At 34.5% G+C, this 18,924-nt stretch overlaps 1 protein-coding gene across 2 annotated transcripts in view; it reads right to left on the reverse strand.

Moving 5' to 3' along the window:
• The window catches only part of RBM27 (RNA binding motif protein 27), a 61,742-nt gene that overhangs the window by 24,664 nt on the left and 18,154 nt on the right, over nt 1-18,924 (reverse strand). The window contains exons 6-12 of one of the 2 annotated variants that reach the window (XM_040239796.1): nt 18,062-18,325; nt 16,299-16,586; nt 12,129-12,263; nt 4,849-5,013; nt 2,817-2,966; nt 633-777; nt 53-206 (exon numbers count right to left, since the gene is read on the reverse strand). In XM_040239796.1, coding sequence (XP_040095730.1) covers nt 53-206; nt 633-777; nt 2,817-2,966; nt 4,849-5,013; nt 12,129-12,263; nt 16,299-16,586; nt 18,062-18,325 — 1,301 coding nt within the window. The remainder of the gene's footprint in view (nt 1-52; nt 207-632; nt 778-2,816; nt 2,967-4,848; nt 5,014-12,128; nt 12,264-16,298; nt 16,587-18,061; nt 18,326-18,924) is intronic. The other variant, XM_040239797.1, reaches the window with a different exon arrangement.

Consider the following 18,924-nt stretch of genomic DNA (forward strand, 5'->3'; position numbering starts at 1 on the left):
TCAAAAAATACATTATATATATGGATTCTGTCACCAACATAGGCACACCCACCTGGATATTAACAATAGTTCCAAATTTGCTGAAGTGTTCATTGAGCTTGGTAATGTTGTTCAATTCCTGAGGGATTTTCTTGACTTCTAATTTGGTGTTTGTATACTGATTCTTTCTCAAGAATCCTGGTTTACTCTGATTGTTATTCCCTTGTCTGAAAGGAATATTAACAGATCTTAGTTAATTCTCCTACATTATGCCCTAGGCAAGAGATAATCAGCAAAGAACGTAAGTTTATATTTATTCAAGTGTCCTCTATAAGCACTTAACATACTTCAGATATTAGTAGGTAACTTTCACATTATCGTTATTACATAAGAAGAGAACAGGTGTAAAGACGACTGATGTCTCAATAATTATAAAACTGGGCTAGGCCTAGAAATTATTAACATCTGTTATCAATATTCTGTTGACTTTTTAACATATAAGACATACTAATGATGCCTCTGGGAACCTTAGCTTTGATACACATAGAATGAAAATTAATAATTAATGACAACTCTTAATTCTACAAATTTACTCATGCAAGCAAAAAGCCAAAAACATCAATTAGATGTTACTAATAAGCAAATTCTCTTACTTTCCCAACCAAGGTTTCTTTGTGAGTGGCCCTTCCAAACCACTCATAGCTCTTTTCCGGCTATCAGGTTCAAGAACTACTCGGGTTATATTACTATTAATTGAAACAGGAACCGGTGGTTCAGTCTGGATGACGATGTTAGCAGCTGTTGAAAACAAAAATTAACATTACTGGCAATGCATTATATTTGGGGAATTTCAAATGATTAAAATATTTAGTTCAAAAGTTAAAAATCACTGTGAATAGTACCTAATACTACCACTTCCTTTTCAGAAATGTTTAACAGTAAGAATAAATTATCAATTGCCTCCCTTTCCTCCTTTTTTAAAGATACAATATGCATGTTTAAAAAGTCCTAGCCAACTTTAATGACTGAGTCAAGCTAGGATCATGAATGGAAAGGCAAAAAAAAAATCAGGGTAACAGTGTTGGAGAATGAGTTACTTAACCTGATGCTGAAGTACCACTCTACAAATTATTTACTTTACAACAGAGAGCTAAACAATTACTGCTTTAGATAAGTGATCAAATTTATTAGACCATAAACAGAGTGGAATATTTATCTCCTTACATGATTCAACAAGAGGTTCACATGGATAGGATATTACTATGTATATTACTATAAATCATATTACGATTTTCTTATGTGTGGCAATATTGTGCTTATATAGTACTGTGTCTTTTTCTCAGATGTAGACTAATCTCCAAAATTTACTTTCAAGTGATTCAAGAAAAAAAATGTAAAGGGAGAGGGGAGGAAGGGAGAGAGGAGTGCACACAAGTGAGCATTCATGCCCAAAGATGACAAGACGTGAACAACTGGTTAATCTAAGTGAAAGTATCTAGGTGCTTATCGCACTTCTGATTTGTAGCTTCAAAATTGTTCAAACTTAAAAGCTGAAAGGAAAATTCAAAGCTAATATTATAAATTAACACATTTCATTCACAGTAGTTAGGACTAATAAAATATTGGGTTGGTCATAAAGTTCATTTGGGTTTTTCCATAAGATATTATGGAAAATCCCAAACAAACTTTCGCCAACCCAACACTGTATTAACACACTGACCTAACAACAGGTCGTCAGTGGAAAGAGGTGTGCTGAACTAAAAAAGCAAATAGCAACACAAAACTACACATGTTACATTCTGAGTATTCTTCATGACTTTTAGCAACTACACCAAAAGTAAAATTAATAGCAAAGAATAACAACTGTGGGGCTGAAACCATATCTTCCCACTAATTTGGTAACAATATATGCATTATAGCACAGAAAAGAGCCTATTCTTTGGAATTAGATTAATGAGCTAATTAATCTAGCCTCTCTTAGTTGGCCTGAGTGTCTTTAACTGTAAAAAGAGAGTAAAAATATTAATAGTACCTCATTTAAGGAGTTGGTGGTAAGAAACATGAGAGATAATAATGTATTAAAAAGCATTTGGTTTAGTCTTGTAGAGTTAACCTGTAGTGGCAATAATACTATTAATGGAAGTAATGAACAGTAAACAGAATCAGGATAAGAAGGTAAGAACAGAAAAATGTCTACCAGATAATTAAATCAGGAAAATATTATCAGGATGGCCCATGGGCAATCATTCAAATTGAAATTAAATACCAGAAATCTGACTATAATAAGTAAGAAACTGGAATCTCATCAAATTCTTTAACCAAATTTGTTTTGAATGGAGATACTAACTCATATTAAAAGCAATACTTACATTTACTCTTTTAAGATTTGTGGTTATACTTTATAAAGGTCCTAACATACGGTTATAATCATGAATACTAACAAGAGTCAAAGAATAATTTTATGACAGTGTTTTAAGTTCTGTGTTATTGGTATGAGGTATAGCTCTTAAAATACAAAATAGGCCATTAAATGATTTTATTCCTGGAGGAAGAGGGATCATGTCCTCTTTCTATATCTAACATCCAGCACAGTGCCTAGAATAGCCTGAAGTCCTATAAAAAGAGCAATTAGTCAACATTAGTATTATTTTTACTTAAAAATAAATATATTCTGCTTAAATCTTTAAAGTAACATTTGGACATAGATATTCAAAAACATTTATGGGAGATCATTACATAACACCCTTCAGAGATAAAGAATTTTTAGACTTTAGTGAGGTCAGAAATGCCATGCCCAAATGACATTTAATATGACAAAAAGTTAAAGGCAGTATCACCTCTTGGATTTGCATCCATATCTCCAGATGTTAGGCCAATCAGGTTTGGGCGCTGTGTCTGTGTTCTTGAAAAAAACTGTCTATACTGAGATCTACCAGAACTGGTAATACTAGGAGCTTCTGGATTATAACCATCAGGCTCATAGGTATCTGAGGGAAAACAAAACAACAGAACATGTAAAAATCAAGAGTAAACAATTTCTTATTATAAAATAACCACAAAAATGAATTTTGTTCAACAAATAAAATTATATCAACCCACATATATTTCTCTTTGAATTAAGATTATAAAGATAAAACCTACTGAGCATCAAAGAAACAAAAATGCTCCAGTCACAAAATACAGACATGCAAATCCATTCTGAATTATGGATATGTTTCTGGATTCATTTACCTAATGTCATTTTTGTCCTCTATAATACTCACATAATTAAAACTTTACTGCACATTTTTAACAGAAATGTTCACATATACAAATACCATATACAAATGACTGAGTTTCCTTTGTAATCATGTCTCACCACTTTCTAGGTATTCTTTTAATTAGAAGAGAAACAATAAATCTATTAACTTGGTTATCTGCATTTTTTTTTTTTTTTTGGCCACACTACACAGCATGTGGACTCTTAGTTCCCCAACTGGGATCAAACCCACACCCACAGCATAAGAAGGGCAGACATCTTAAGCAGTGGACAGCTGGGGAAGTCCCTGGCTATTTGCACTTTAAACTAGAGAAAAGAGTCAATTTCACATGTAAAATATATTTAAAACATTGTATTTCAAACAGCTAAATAAACTAAATTTTATATTTACAAATGTAATCATTATCTTACTACCACCTGCCTCATCAACACATTTTTATCATCTTCTCTATATTTTCTCTACAACTGAATATTTGTTTGTTTTCTTTTTGGCCACTCTCTGCACAGCATGTGGGATCCTAATTTCCCAACCAGGGATGGACCCCAAGCTCCTGCAGTGGAAGCATGTAGTCTGAAACAATGGACCACCAGAGAAATTACTAAAAATTTAATTTTTAAAATTCTAATGTTAAATAAATATTTTATAAGCATTGAAAAAACATTCTGAAAGTGTTGATCTCCTAAACATCCTCTGCATCCTACACAGAATCAAAGATGAAGTGAAGACAATGATTCTTAAATGCATTTATAAATCCTTGCATCTCTTTTTTTTCTTAATGGAAAAATTCCTTTGTGGCTCATATTAGGTTTTAGCTACAAGATAAGGTTCCTTTCACATTACTAGCCCATCAGTTCTGTAATTCAGAGTATAAGGTCTGTAAATTATGATTTAAAAGTTTCCAGTGATTAATACAATTTGGTACTCCTGACAGAAAAATCTCCTACATTAAGGCTGCAAAAAGTTTTAAAGAAGCTACATAATCAAATAGCCTTGTTCTAATAATTCCTGGGATCACACAGAACCCCAAGAAAATTGAAGGTCCTTTAGTTAATTATGATGAACTGAGATCTAAAGGCAAAGTGAAAAATGTTAAAAACCTCATGAGACACCCTCAAAGCACTCCACATATCTTCAAAAATGTCAATAGGAGGGAAGAGTTTTCAAGAAATCATTACACACTGTCATTCCATACAACAGGGGCAGCAGGGAAAAAACACATGTTTATCCATGATCAGCAAGAAACCACGTTTTTGTTTTAGAGAAAAATTAACCTAGCTTTTCTTGTAACATATAACTGATTAGAAAACATTCAAGTAGATACTCTTCCTATCTGCTGGATTAAAAACTAGTTCAAGGAACTCGCATGACCTTAGTTACCGAGGCACAGAAAGTAAATACAGAGGACACCGGAGATGACAGACACACAGGAGGCCTAATCATCTAGGGGCACTAGGGACAAACCAAAGGAGCAGAGAAACAGAAAACAAAACCACCTGGGAGCTTTAATGGGAATCTGTGATAGCAGATCAGGATACCAGGTCACCTCTTAGGCTGGCCAATTTATGGTACAAAAGATCAGAGGTGGATGGCCATCTGTAGCAAAGCTTACCTGGGACCAGAGGGGTGGGGCTGGAGACTGAGGTATGGTACCCAATGGAGGATCCCATGAGGTTTCGAGGTGGCACCAAACGAGCTGCCAACAGAGGAGGCGGTGTCCCCAGCTGAAGTCGCTCAGATGCAGCAGCACCATGTTCACGAGAGTACATGGGCTGTCCTACAGAGGAAAGAACAGGAGGGCAGCTGGGGTTGGAGTCACAAGCTTCTCTTAAGTCAGGATCTACTTCCTGAGACTTGAGCCAAGAACAGAGGAAGTACACCAATGGGAACAGTACTTGAGAAAGATGCTATTAAGATTCCTTCTAACTCAAGAAACAGACATGCAACTGGGCAGGATGAACTGAGGTATAAAGAAAGAGTAAGAATTAGGTAGTATGACTGCATAATGTCCATTTTTTATCATCTTAAATGGAATAACTATATGCTGATCTTACCAGAAACCATATCAAGTTATTGACAAAGGAGCCCTGGGCTATTATTCATGTAGTTTAATATCCAGGGAGACATGGTTATGAAAGCTGTCATACCCATTAAAAAAAAATAAAAACACTCCTCCCAAATTCATATAATTTCAGGTATGCACAAACTATTCCCCTATCTGGGAGCAGAAAAAACAAATGTAATAAAGGAATTAAAAAAAAAACCAAAACCCACCACAAGCATACTCTCACAGAGAATAAGAAATGTTCAAAAGAATAACATAAAGACAGCGAAAATCTGCTATCCTGTAAGTAAGTGGACAACAAACAGACAAGAGGACAAAAATCCCACATGAACAGACTAGCCACCGTACACATGAAAGTATCTCAGATATTACGGACCAGTTTTGGAAAGAAAGCACATTTAGAATTTATAGATGCAAAAATGGCAGAAACAATGAAGCCAAATTTTGCAGAACAAGATTAAAAAAGACAAGGTATCAAGGAGCAAAACCTCTCTTTGGTTGGTTATTTAATAGTATCTTTTTCATTTACTACTCCATATGGGACCTATTTTTAAGATTTACTCAATATTTTGTATCTGAAGTCAGACATTCACTATGTGACACAAGACAAAGTGAATTTAGATTTTTTTAATATGATGAAATATCCTTATGAAGTTATAAAAATTCCAGAAGACTTTTAATACATTTTAATAAGACAAGTCAAAAGCAACCACTTGATTTCACAGTAAATGTAAAGAAAATGGATATGCTATAATTTCCAATACATGGAGAAGAGGTGGCAAATCATACTGTATAAGCAGACCACATAATTGTGTGCTTAGCACCAATCTTTTCAAAATTTACATGAAAAAAGATAAATCATTACATTGCAAAAGCAATCTAACATATCCTCAATGATCTGAAAATAGCTGAAGCATGATACACTGCAGAGAATTCCTTGCAGAATGAAGTCATGTGCTAAAGAGAAAAATGGAAAGTACAATCTCAGTTTATATGACTAGCTTAAATTTATGATAAAGCATTTCATATAGCATGTATATTTAATTATCTCAAAGTAAATGAGAAACTAAAAGGCTAGTTTGTACAATGCCTTTTTAAAATGAATGACAAAGAACATGCATTCCTACACTTCAGAAAGATGGCTGTTTATTCAAATGAGGCCTGATTTTCTTTAACATCTATTCAGGTCTCTAAATACTATGTGAAAAAGAAAGAGTTCCTTAGATAAAAGGTTGATTCTAGGTCTGGATAGAAAATTTGTATGATGAGTCTGGTACACCTTTGTATAATGCTCCAGAAGCAAGATGGCTATCAAACACCAGCATGTAAAAAATACAACAGAGCAACCTACAGAAGCCAACATGAAGAGGCTTCCCACGGTCAAATAAGAGCCAATCTGTACACCAAAAAAGGCCACAGTGGGGTGAAACATACCAAACAGGAGAAATCCATGCGTTCATAATGATACTTAGAAAAAGTACAGTGGTCCCTCTGGAAGATACTTGGAAACAAACTCATTTTCTGAAAACTGATAAATTAAAGGACAGAAGCATTTATCCTGTCTTTCCTGTAAAAAGTACATTTCAGGTTAACCAAATGGTGAACACTGCCAAGTTCTACTTTGTAGACTATCAGCCAATAAATGTAAAAGAAATCATAGAATTAGAGTATCACACTTTTATAGCCCCAAATGAAGCAAAGAGAACTGGGCAGGGATCACAAACAATCAAGAGCAATTTTCTGAAAGGATGGATCAGGATGAAAACACCTGTACACAGCGATCAATATTTGTAACACAGAAAGGAGACAACTTGATATTGTACACCAGGTATATACTGCAGTAGGAAGTACAAAACCCCATCAGTAAAACATTCATGCAAAATAAGGAGGAAAAAAACCCCAAATGTGATCCTATTAATCTAGATCTAGATAAATCTCCAATTTCCAGAAAAGACAGGGGATAGAGGAATGCATTAAATGACACCAGCAGATGCAAGATATGCCAAGTCTAGATTATGGAAAAATTCTTTAGGACAAATTATCTGCTCCTTCAACAAGTAAGTGTCAAGGGGGAAAAAAAGAGGTAGGAGAAATTGTTACAGATTCAAAGGCTTAAGAAACTTCTCAACTAAATGTAATGTATAATTTTGCTTGGATTCAGCTTCAAATGAACCAGATATAAAGGAATATCTATGATACAACTGGGAAATATGAGCACTGATTAGATGCTTGACAATACCTGTTATATTTTGGAACTATGATAAAGTATAGTAATTGTGTGTGTATTTATCCCTTATCTTTCAGAGATTTATAGATTAAATGGTATGTTTAGAACTTGTTTTCAAATAATCAAGTCAGGAGTAAGTTACAGATAAAGGAAGGTTAATCAATATGTTGATAAATGTTGAAACCAGCAACTGAGTAATGAAGATTACTATAGTGTTTACTTTCTTAGGTATATTTGAAATTTTCCATAATAAAAAGTTTTTAAAAATCAAGTTGGTTATAATGATGGTGAAGATAAGCCAGTCACAATTTAGATTCATTCACTTTAGTTTTTTCTCAAACTTTTATTGGAATATATTTGATTTACACTGCTATACCAATTTCAGATGTACAGCAATGTGAGTCAGTTAAACATAAATATAGGTGTGTGCATATATTCTTGTTCAGATTCTGATTCAATTTAGTTTTTATCAGTGTAGAGTGACTGAATAATTTCAAAATGCAAGTCTCCTAAGTTCATGCTTCTATTGTAAGTCATTCATGTATCTTACATGTCTGATTGATAGCAATATTTTCATTCTTTTAGAGTCAGATATGACTGAGCAACTAACACACACAATGTTAACTCTAGTCTTTTGAAGACAGTCTTTATTCAAACTAAAATTTTAGCTACTCTTTGTAATTCTCCTGACTTTGTCTTTAAGAGTATTCATAAGGGAAAAAAAAAAGTCTTAAGATGAGTTTTAAACTGAAAGCTCAATCAGAAGAAAATAGAAAGCTGTATCTTCCAATTATTGGCCATATTTATTATGTGTCTTCTCTATTAGAATCCAAGGTCCCTGGCATACCTTTTAAAGTTCTAGGGCCTAAATGGTGCGTAGCACATAGTAGGAACTCAATACTTAACAGAATGGATGAAAGTTTATTTACTAACTGCATCCCAATGACATTTAAGTATTTCTTAGGATGAATACCTTTATTTGATATTTATCAGACATTATTTGAAATGGGCAATATGACAACTAATGCAAAACAAGTCCACGTAACACACGAGGGTAGAGAAATTCTAGACAATATACAACTCTATAGGAGATTGACTTTTCTAGACATCAAAATCTGTGACTGTGCACAGAAAAATGTTATGTACTTCACAGAATTAAATGAGGCATCTCAAGTTTAAGAATATGTTTTAATAATCTTATACAGCTAATAGGAAATATATTCTCTGAAAGATAAAAGTAATTTATGTAAATTCACCTGAAGATTGACAACTGCCTTCAACCTAAGAATCAATCTTTAGGCTGTTATATTTTACTACTTTACTTTAGGCTGCTATATTTTACTACTCATCTTTCACACACTCAATACAAGGAGCTTAGCAGGTACAAAATATTTCTATTACATCGTCTTTAAAGAAGCAAAAGAAACAAGTCAAATTTAAAGGAATATACTTTAAAATGGTTCTGTCCTGTGAAAACAAAGCAAAACAAAACCTCAAACCCCAAAACCATACACTGAACTGGCGAGACTGAATTTGGGTAAAAATGCTTAAGTATGTCAAAGGAAATAGTTGTTTTTAATAGGTGTTTTTCCATATGCTTCCAACTACATTTCATTATTTAAATCCTTTTCAGAGTATCTGTGACATTTTAATTCAACAAAAAACAAATTTTATAGTTTTTCCTAAATTATAACCATACTTGCCATTCAGTTTTAAATAGCATTGCCAAGAGCCCAATATACCCTACACAGTTTTACAGTGGGGAAATCATTTTTCTCCTTTTTAACATTCAACTGTCCTCTTCAAACCTGAGTGATAATTAGACTAGATGAAGGTTTTATTTCGGGCAGAATTAGTTCCTTTGTTATATGTATTTCTGAGGCACTCTGTTGCTTTATTTTTAACAGCAAAATACACTGTAATTGGTTTTTTGTGAGTTTGTAATTTTTGACATATTTCTTTCCCACTATTAGATTTTTAGCTTCTTAGGAGAAAAATCATCTCTCACTCATATTCCCAGTAACCGAGCATTGAATAGACCCTATTCCTACCTCTAAAATACCAGATTTCACTTTTCTATGTTTATTTGGGTCCCTATTGATTAAATTTTCACAACTATCATATGATATGCTATTCTTCACTTATACACATTTTCTATGCTGTGAATATTAATGATGATTTTTTTTTCACTACAATTTTTTTACAATATTTTTTCATTAAAACCAAAAGGGAGCTTTTGTCATACTAAGTCAAGTAACTGAGATGGAGAAAGACAAATATCATATGCTATCACTTATATGTGGAATCTAAAACAATGGTACAAATGAACTTATCTACAAAACAAATACTCACAGATATAGAAAACAAACCTATGAATATCTGGGGGAAAAAGAGAAGTGTGGGACAGGGAGGATAAACTGGGAGACTGGAATTGCCATATACACACTACTATATATAAAACAGGTAACGAGTAAGGAACTAGTATATAGCACAAGGAACTCTAACCAATTCTCTGTAATGACCTATACAGGAAAAGGATCTAAAAAAAAAACTGAATATACGTATAAATGTAACTGATTCACTTTGCTGTGCATGTGAAACTAGCACTACACTGTTAATCAACTATACTCCAACAGAAATTTTTTTTAAAAAGCTGGAAAAAAAAAAGGGGGATTTTGTGCCACAAAATTAGATATACATTTGCCCATAATTATCTGAAGTAGAAAATAAAATCTAATGTTGGAGGAAAAATCCAAATGGAATCACAATGTTAAATCTAACAATATTAAAATAAATCATAATTGCCACTTTTTTTATAAATTAAAAACAAAATGAAATTTTTATCATGAGTCAAAATGCTAAATTTAACAATATGAAAATGTGTCATCTGCAAAAGACTTTCAGATAAATAACCCATTTTTCATATTTACAAGTCTAAAAGCACTAAGAACTAACGCTAAAAGCTGATTTAGGGAGGGGAAAGATGAAACAAGATTGGTAACTGTTGAAGCTGAGTGATGGGAACATGGGAGTTTATTATACTACCTTATTTTTATATATGTCTGAAATTGCCCATAATTAATGAGAGCAGTAAAATAAACACTGTAACAAGATACTATAGTAATTAGAAGACTGTGAGATACTAAAAGTAAAACAAAATGGCTAATTATTTAACTATCATATATGGTTTCTGTTTTGAGAAAGCACAGCGGAACACAGGAGGAAACAGTAGCACTGAAGAATTCTCATAAGGAACTGTCATGGTTGGTTTTCTTAGGCAAACTAGCTTAGCAGCATTATATGGTGTAACGTGGAGGGAAAGTGGGAGTAAAATATATTGGAGTCAAAAAGATTGCAGCAATAATCGAAAATGTGAAGTGATTCAAGTGTGGATGAGGGCAGAAACCATAGCAGGAAGAGAGAGAAAAGGATGTATCAAAGAAAAGGAGGAAGAATTTTTCAATAACTAGAAATAAAAAAGCAAAGCAATGAGTCAGTCATGATAGGGTTTTCAATTCTAGGTGATTAGGTGGGTGTTATTTACATTAGCAAAGAAAGACAGGGATTGTGGAGGTAATAGAGACTTAGGGAAAAATAATAGGTTTTGATTTCAGAGAGGCTGAAATTTATGGAGACAATGGTAACTACAAAACTATACCAACTATTCCTTATGTATAGCTTAAGGTGCCAGATACTATTCTAGATGCTTTATATGTATTAACATATAACATGTTTCTCCAAAATAACCTTAATGAAGTGAGTAATGTTACTATTATTTCTGTTTTACAAAAGAGAAAATTAGTATACAAAGAGGTTAAGCAACTTGCCTAAGGTCACAGTGACATAAATGATGGAACCAGAATTTGAACCTAAGCTTAATTACTTTCCTGAGTTGCCTCCCTAGGTCATGACAGAGATGAAGAAATGTTTATGATAAACACAGTTACAAAAAAGGTGAATTTATCTATAAAGTTACCTAGCTCTGTAAAGAAATTCTCACAGTCTGACAGTTTTAACAACCAACTACTTTATTTTTAGGTTTCTGAAGAAAGAAATTTTTCTTTTAAGCCTCTGTAAACTAAAAACAACAGTAACAAAAACTATGAAACATAAAACATAGGATTCAAGAAAAACATATTATTACAGTTAAGCATCAATGTTACAAGACAGTCTAACCACTAAATACTATAGTTTAAATGATGCTATGCTCATTTCAGCATTACAAGTTAAATAATTAGGTGTATTTTATCCGATTTTTTGTATGCTCTTAGGAGGTAAGTCTTAGGCTTTGGAATTCGATCAGAAGAGCAATTCTTGAACAGAAGCTTCAAAATATAATCCCTTTAGAAGAATGTTGCTACACTACAGCAGAGCAGACCTCTCCAATACAGAAGGCCTTGTCCTTCTCTCTCATCATCACACAAAATTAAAATACAGTTACAGAGCATAACCACACAGTAAACTGCCCTGTACACGTAAGTATAATTTTGTATAAATAGTCCTTAAAATAGAAATTAATTGTATTTTTTAAGTGTTCTGAGAAAACGTCTGGCTTTTCTATGCTCTAACAATTTTATTAATAAATCAAATGTATACTTACGTTCTGACACTGTATAAAGGAGGTTCTGGGGTAAAGGAGGAGGTAGTCTTGCTCCTACTGGTGCAAGATTGGGCACTGCACTTGTCCCAGGCTGGTCACGGTTGTTGATCAAGCTTGACTGTGTTATGGGTGGTCCTACAGACAACAAAAAGTGAGAGCTAGAGCAGTAATGTTTGCTACATAATAAAAACACTCACTACACCAGGTACAATAAGGATATTCACACATAAAATACCTACTTTGGTTTAGAACAGAATAAAGAAATTTGATATGAGCAGGCTTGAGCACTGAGAGCATTATTAATTTAAATGACATTTTAGTTCTGTAATAGACTGATATAGGGTGGAAAAAGGGCAGAACTGGTTGCATCTGGAGGCTGGGAGTAGAAAATGGCCAAGAGATTTAAACAAACTTTCTGGGGTGATGATAAAGTTCTATAGAACTCTTAAGTTAATGATAAACATGTTTGAGTGTATCGATGTCTACAATGTACTGTGAAATGCATTAAAACTAAAAATGGAGAGATGGAAAGATATATGATGACACAACATGAAAAAGAAAGTGTGAATCACTCAGTCATGTTGGACTCTTGGCGACCCCATGGACTGTAGCTCACCAGGCACCTCTCTCCATGGAATTCTTCAGTCAAGAATACTGGAGTAGGTAGCCATTCCCTTCTTCAGGGTATAGTAAAGTGCTAATTGTAGAAGCTAGATGGTATCTGTTTCCTTGAAATTTTTCTTGGCAAAGTGTTCAGAGGGAAACAACACTCTTAGATTTAACTTTTACATAGATATGTTCCCCCAGGATCTTTTATTGTGAGAATTTCTGTACATCAAAGATGCCTTTATATCTGAGAAATTAAATCTCAACTGGAGCTTCACAATTACACCATTTATGTGACAATATTAAATACTCACAACCCACTGTGAAAAGAACCATATTGCTGTTGACCAAATCTATGCATTAAATGTATACAAACCTTTATCAATTTTACCAAAATGTGTTCTACAAAGAATGTTACTGCAGGAAAACTATGCAATGGGTACGTGGTATCGTGTTAAACTATTTTTGAAACTTCCAGTGAGCCTTAATAATTTTAAAAATTAAAAGTTTTAAAAAGAATTGAAAAAGTACCACTTAAATAAACTGAATGATAACCATTTTTTCAAATAATTTGCCAACTCTTAAAACATTAAATGTCTTCAGGTAGGTATTTTCTTATACCTCTGTACACATGTGAAAAAAAGATCTTCATGATCCAGATAAACACAATGGTATGATCACTCACCTAGAGACAGATATTCTGGAATGTAAAGTCAAGTGGGCCTTAGGAAGCATCTGCAAACAAAGCTAGTGGAGGTGATGGAATTCCAGTTGAGCTATTTCAAATCCTGAAAGATGATGCTGTGAAAGTGCCTCACTCAACATGCCAGCAAATTTGAAAAACTCAGCAGTGGCCACAGGACTGGAAAAGGTGTTTTCATGCCAATCCCAAAGAAAGGCAATGCCAAAGAAAGCTCAAACTACCGCACTATTGCACTCATCTCACATGCTAGTAAAGTAATGGTCAAAATTCTCCAAGCCAAGCTTCAACAGTATGTGAACCATGAACTTCCAGATGTTCAAGCTGATTTTAGAAAAGGCAGAGGAACCAGAGATCAAATTGCCAACATCCGTTGGATTATCGAAAAAGCAAGAGAGTTCCAGAAAAGCATCTATTTCTGCTTTATTGACTATGCCAAAGCCTTTGACTATGTGGATCACCACAAACTGTGGGAAATTCTGAAAGAGATGGGAATACCAGACCACCTTACACTCCTTCTGAGAAATCTGTATGCAGGTCAGGAAGCAACAGTTCGAACTGGACATAGAAAAAGAGACTGGTTCCAAATAGGAAAAGGAGCACATCAAGGCTGTATATTGTCACCCTGCTTATTTAACTTATATGCTGAGTACATCATGAGAAACGCTGGGCTGGAGGAAGCAAAAGCTGGAATCAAGATTGCCGGGAGAAATATCAATAACCTCAGATATGCAGATGACACCACCCTTATGGCAGAAAGCCAAGAAGAACTAAAGACCCTCTTGATGAAAGTGAAAGAGGAGAGTGAAAAAGTTGGCTTAAAGCTCAACATTCAAAAAACGAAAATCATGGCATCTCGTCCCATCACTTCATGGCAAATAGATGGGGAAACAGTGAAAACAGTGACAGACTATTTTTGGGGGCTTCAAAATCACTACAGATGGTGACTGCAGCCATGAAATTAAAAGACACTTGCTCCTTGGAAGAAAAGTTATGACCAACCTAGACAGCATATTAAAGAGCAGAGACATTACTTTACCAACTAAGGTCTGTCTAGTCAAGGCTATGGTTTTTTCAGTAGTCATGTATGGATGTGAGAGTTGGACTATAAAGAAAGCTGAGCACCAAAGAATTGATGTAGAGTTGAGAAGACTCTTGAGAGTCCCTTGGACTGCAAGGAGATCCAACCAGTCCATCCTAAAGGAGATCAGTCCTGAATATGCATTGGAAGGACAGATGTTGAAGCTGAAACTCCAATACTTCGGCCACCTGATGCGAAGAACTGACTCATGTGAAAAGACCCTGATTCTGGTAAAGATTGGAGGCGGGAGGAGAAGGGAACAACAGAGGATGAGATCGTTGGACAGCATCACGGACTCGATGGACATGAGTTTGAGTAAACTCCAGGAGTTGGTGATGGACAGGGAAGCCTGGTGTACTGCAGTCCATGGGGTCACAAAGAGTCGGACACGACTGATCGACTGAACTGACACATGTAAAATGACTGCTCCAGAATTTTCTCAGTTATATTTTAAAAACTCAGTCTTATTTCTGTTTTAGCTCAACTAGCAACTGTTTTTTTTGAAATGATCATTTTTAAATATTTCTAATTTTGGTGAATTTGATAACACCATATTGACCCTTTTTTTTTGAAGTCTTATCAGTAAAGAGATTCATACCAAAGTACATACTGGTGAAATGCTCTGATATCTGAACAATACTTCAGGAAAAAAAGTAAAAAAAATTGTGTGGGGCAGGCAAGAAGAATAAATGAGACAAAAACAGCTGAATATTAACCACTGAATTTAGATGATGAAACATGGTATATTATTATTCTACATCTGTGTGTATTTAAAAATTTCCATAAAGGGGAAGAGAAATTGGATGAAGGCAGTCAAAAGACACAAACTTCCAATTATAAGATAAATAACTACTAGGGATATAATGTGCAACATGATAAATATAATTAACACTGCTCAATGTTATATATGAAAATTGTTAACAGAGTAAATCCTAAGAGTTCTCACCATCAGAAAAATAAAATTTTTTTTTACTATTTCTTTAATTTTATACCTATATGAGATGATGGATGATCACTAAACTTACCATGATAATTACTTCATGATGTATACAAATCAAATCAGTATGCTGTACACCTTAAACTATACAGTGCTGTATGTATATAGATTAATATAACTGGAAGAAGAAAACCAAGAAAAGTTCCATAATAAAATGTTTTAGAGAGTATTTCAATATTCTCTAAGAGATTTTCTTTAAAGATGCTGCTGCTAAGTTGCTTCAGTCGTGTCCGACTCTGTGTGACCCCATAGCCGGCAGCCCACCAGGCCCCGCTGTCCCTGGGATTCTCCAGGCAGGAATACTGGAGTGGGTTGCCATTTCCTTCTCCAATGCATGCATGCATGCTAAGTCGCTTCAGTCGTGTCTGACTCTGTGCGACCCTATGGACAGCAGCCCTCCAGGCTCCTCTGTCCACAGGATTCTCTAGGCAAGAATACTGGAGTGGGTTGCCAGTTCCTTTAGTGGAACTTTCACTAAACTACTGGCATACTGTTTTTTTTCTGACCTCTTCAAAACACTGGGCTTTCTATCAACAAGCAAGATTTTGACTCCAGGTCAATATAGGTTAGGGCACTCACTACTAATAAAATTTACACTTGGAGGTACTATAAATGATGCAATATGACACTGGGTAGAAAAAAGGGAAGAACATCTTAATTATGGGAATATATTCCAAATTCTATTAATAATTTATTTTTCAAATTCTTAAAATCTAGTGTCAAGTTACATAAAAGGGATGGATTCCTCTAAATATTCTTCACCAAAGAAACTATACATATACTTACTTGGTATGGGAAGCACAACAGAAGGTGGAGGCTGGCCATGTCCTTGGGGAACAGGAAGTCTCATGCTGTGGCCAGGGCCTGGACCTGGGCCTGGGCCTGGGCCTGGGCCTGGGCCTGGGCCAGGGCCTGGCATTGGAGGCATTAACATCCCAGGAGGTGGTGGAGGAGGAAGCCCAGGAGGAGGTGGAGGGAAAGGAATCATGCTTGGTAGAGCAACTTCATCAACAACCAGAGGATCATTTCCATGATCAAACTGACAAAGGTCACCAAGTACACAAAATCCTCTTTCTGTAAGAATCAAAGATAAATTTCATTATGATCTACACAGAGTTCAGCAAACAAACAATTCCCTGAAACATCCACCAATCTGATTTATGGAGTGCTTTTTCTGCAAGGAATTTAAAGCCTTCTTAGTGTTACTCTGTTACCATTGCATATTCCTGAGGTAGGAACAGGTATACTCTCTACTTGCCATACTGTGACACTATGCTTTACTGAGACAGCAAATAATCAGGTCAAAAGCAGGCTACCAACCACTATCAGATTAACTCATTTGCTATTGAGTTTTCATAATAAAAATTCAGATATTTTAAATAACTTAACAAAGGTAGAGAGAGTAAGGCATGTGAATTAGATGACCTACTTTCAACTATCTACTTTCATCATATTATTCTCAAGCAACCATTTTTGCTGTAAGTTGAAACTTTAAATTATTCAACTGAGTATTATGTTCCAGGTTATTCACTGCAGAATTGTAACAGCAAAATATCTGAAACATCCCAAAAGTGTCATCAGTAAGTTTAAACACATTTTTGTACATAGAGTATACAAAGAAGTATTAAAAAAAAATACTGAAGAAGCTCTTTATAGTTACTATATTTACATAGGATGATTGCCAGGAAATAATGTTAAGTAAAAGATAAACAAAATGCATAGTATGAATGAAGTATAAATAGTATAAAGTACAATAACATTTATGTTAAAAAGGTGGGGGAGAATATGTTTTTATGTACACATGCATAGATTAAGTGGAAAGATACATAAGAAACTGACAGCATAAAACTGGCTTTGAGAAGATCTTTGGGGCTGGGAGACCAGGGTGAGGGTGAGTTAATACCTGAATCATGTGATTCTATTCCCTACTTAAAAATAAATAAAAAGCAAAAATATATACATTTTTTATTTAAAGAAAAAATGTTATGATGTCTACTCATTTGCTATAAATAATACAGGCCTGGGAGCTGTAGAAGTATACATGAAAACAAGACTGCCTATGAGTTGACAACTATTGATATCAGGTCACAGATACACTAGGATTAATTATATTACCTTGTGAATTTTTGTGAATATTTAAAATATTCCCATAATAAAAAATTAAAATAAATGCACACATAACACCATTCATTCAAATGGAAAGTTAGCAAGTTAAAACTGTAAGTAGATTATACATGCTTAACAAATCCCCAGGGTCAAACAGCACACAAAAAAAATGACAATTCCTAGTGTCTACCAAATTTTGCAGTGTGATTACAGTGTCAGAAGTAAAGAGGAAAACAAAACATAAATTAAAGGGTCAAATCTGAATACTATGTTAACAAGAACCAAATTATTACGTCCAACAAGTAAAGAAGCATATGCTAGAAGAGATTCTCCTCCTCACTCATCCCTTTTAATAACATCCAGACTGTAATGAAATGGTATGCACTACTAGCAACATTTACTTTACTAATACTCTGGGGTACAATGTAAAAGAGAATTTTTACCATCATAATCTCTGCATCGCCTCTTTGGTGGTGGGTTTCGACCAAAAGAATTGGAAGAGCTATGATTATTATAGTAATTAGACCAACTCTCCGTTGTGTTTTCAGAGTGGTGCGCAGGTGCGATCACAGTAACAGTGCTGGGAATAGACTGTGCCCCCGAGGAATACTGCTCAGAAGAGTTTGGAGCTGGTGCAGACACAGGCACATAGGAGCTCTCCAAGTCATTCCTTTCACTCTTAAACTTTGATCTTTCTCTATGTTCTGCTTTGGAGACAAAATAAAGACAAGAAACAAGTAAGACCAGACTTCTATGTTGTTAAACTATATTTATTTTCTCACAGAAAAGGCAAGATGAGAATACTGAGGTAAACTTACTAAGCTGTCCATATTTTAAAATGCTCTCATTATTACTATAGTTTAAAACCAGGAAAATCAACAGTGTGATGGATCTTCACCAGTAACTTGTATAAAATCATCTTTTATAACATCAACATGAATACATAATGAAGAAAGATCAGTTTCTCTACTGACTTAGTAAGAATGCTAAGAACTGACTTTCAAATTGATATCCTGGGATATCAGAGGTTGGGATCTCAGTAATCTACTGCTATTTTTTTCTTTTTAAATACTCTAGCCAACCTTAAAGCAAATCAATTATTTTCAGGCAGGGGGTGGGGGTGTGGGTATGGAAAGAGGCAACCCTCTCCCACCAGTAATAGTTTTGTTGATTAAAGGACATTCAATTATACAAAATGACTTAAATTTAGACATGTCCTATGATACATGAACAAATGGCTTCTTTTTCTTCAAACTCCTTTGACTCCACCCTGAGAATAGAGCCCTGACTTTGTAACAAAAATCAA

The sequence above is a fragment of the Oryx dammah genome, unplaced genomic scaffold (assembly GCF_014754425.2).
Source record: "Oryx dammah isolate SB20612 unplaced genomic scaffold, SCBI_Odam_1.1 HiC_scaffold_5, whole genome shotgun sequence".
NCBI classification, from domain to species: domain Eukaryota; kingdom Metazoa; phylum Chordata; class Mammalia; order Artiodactyla; family Bovidae; genus Oryx; species Oryx dammah.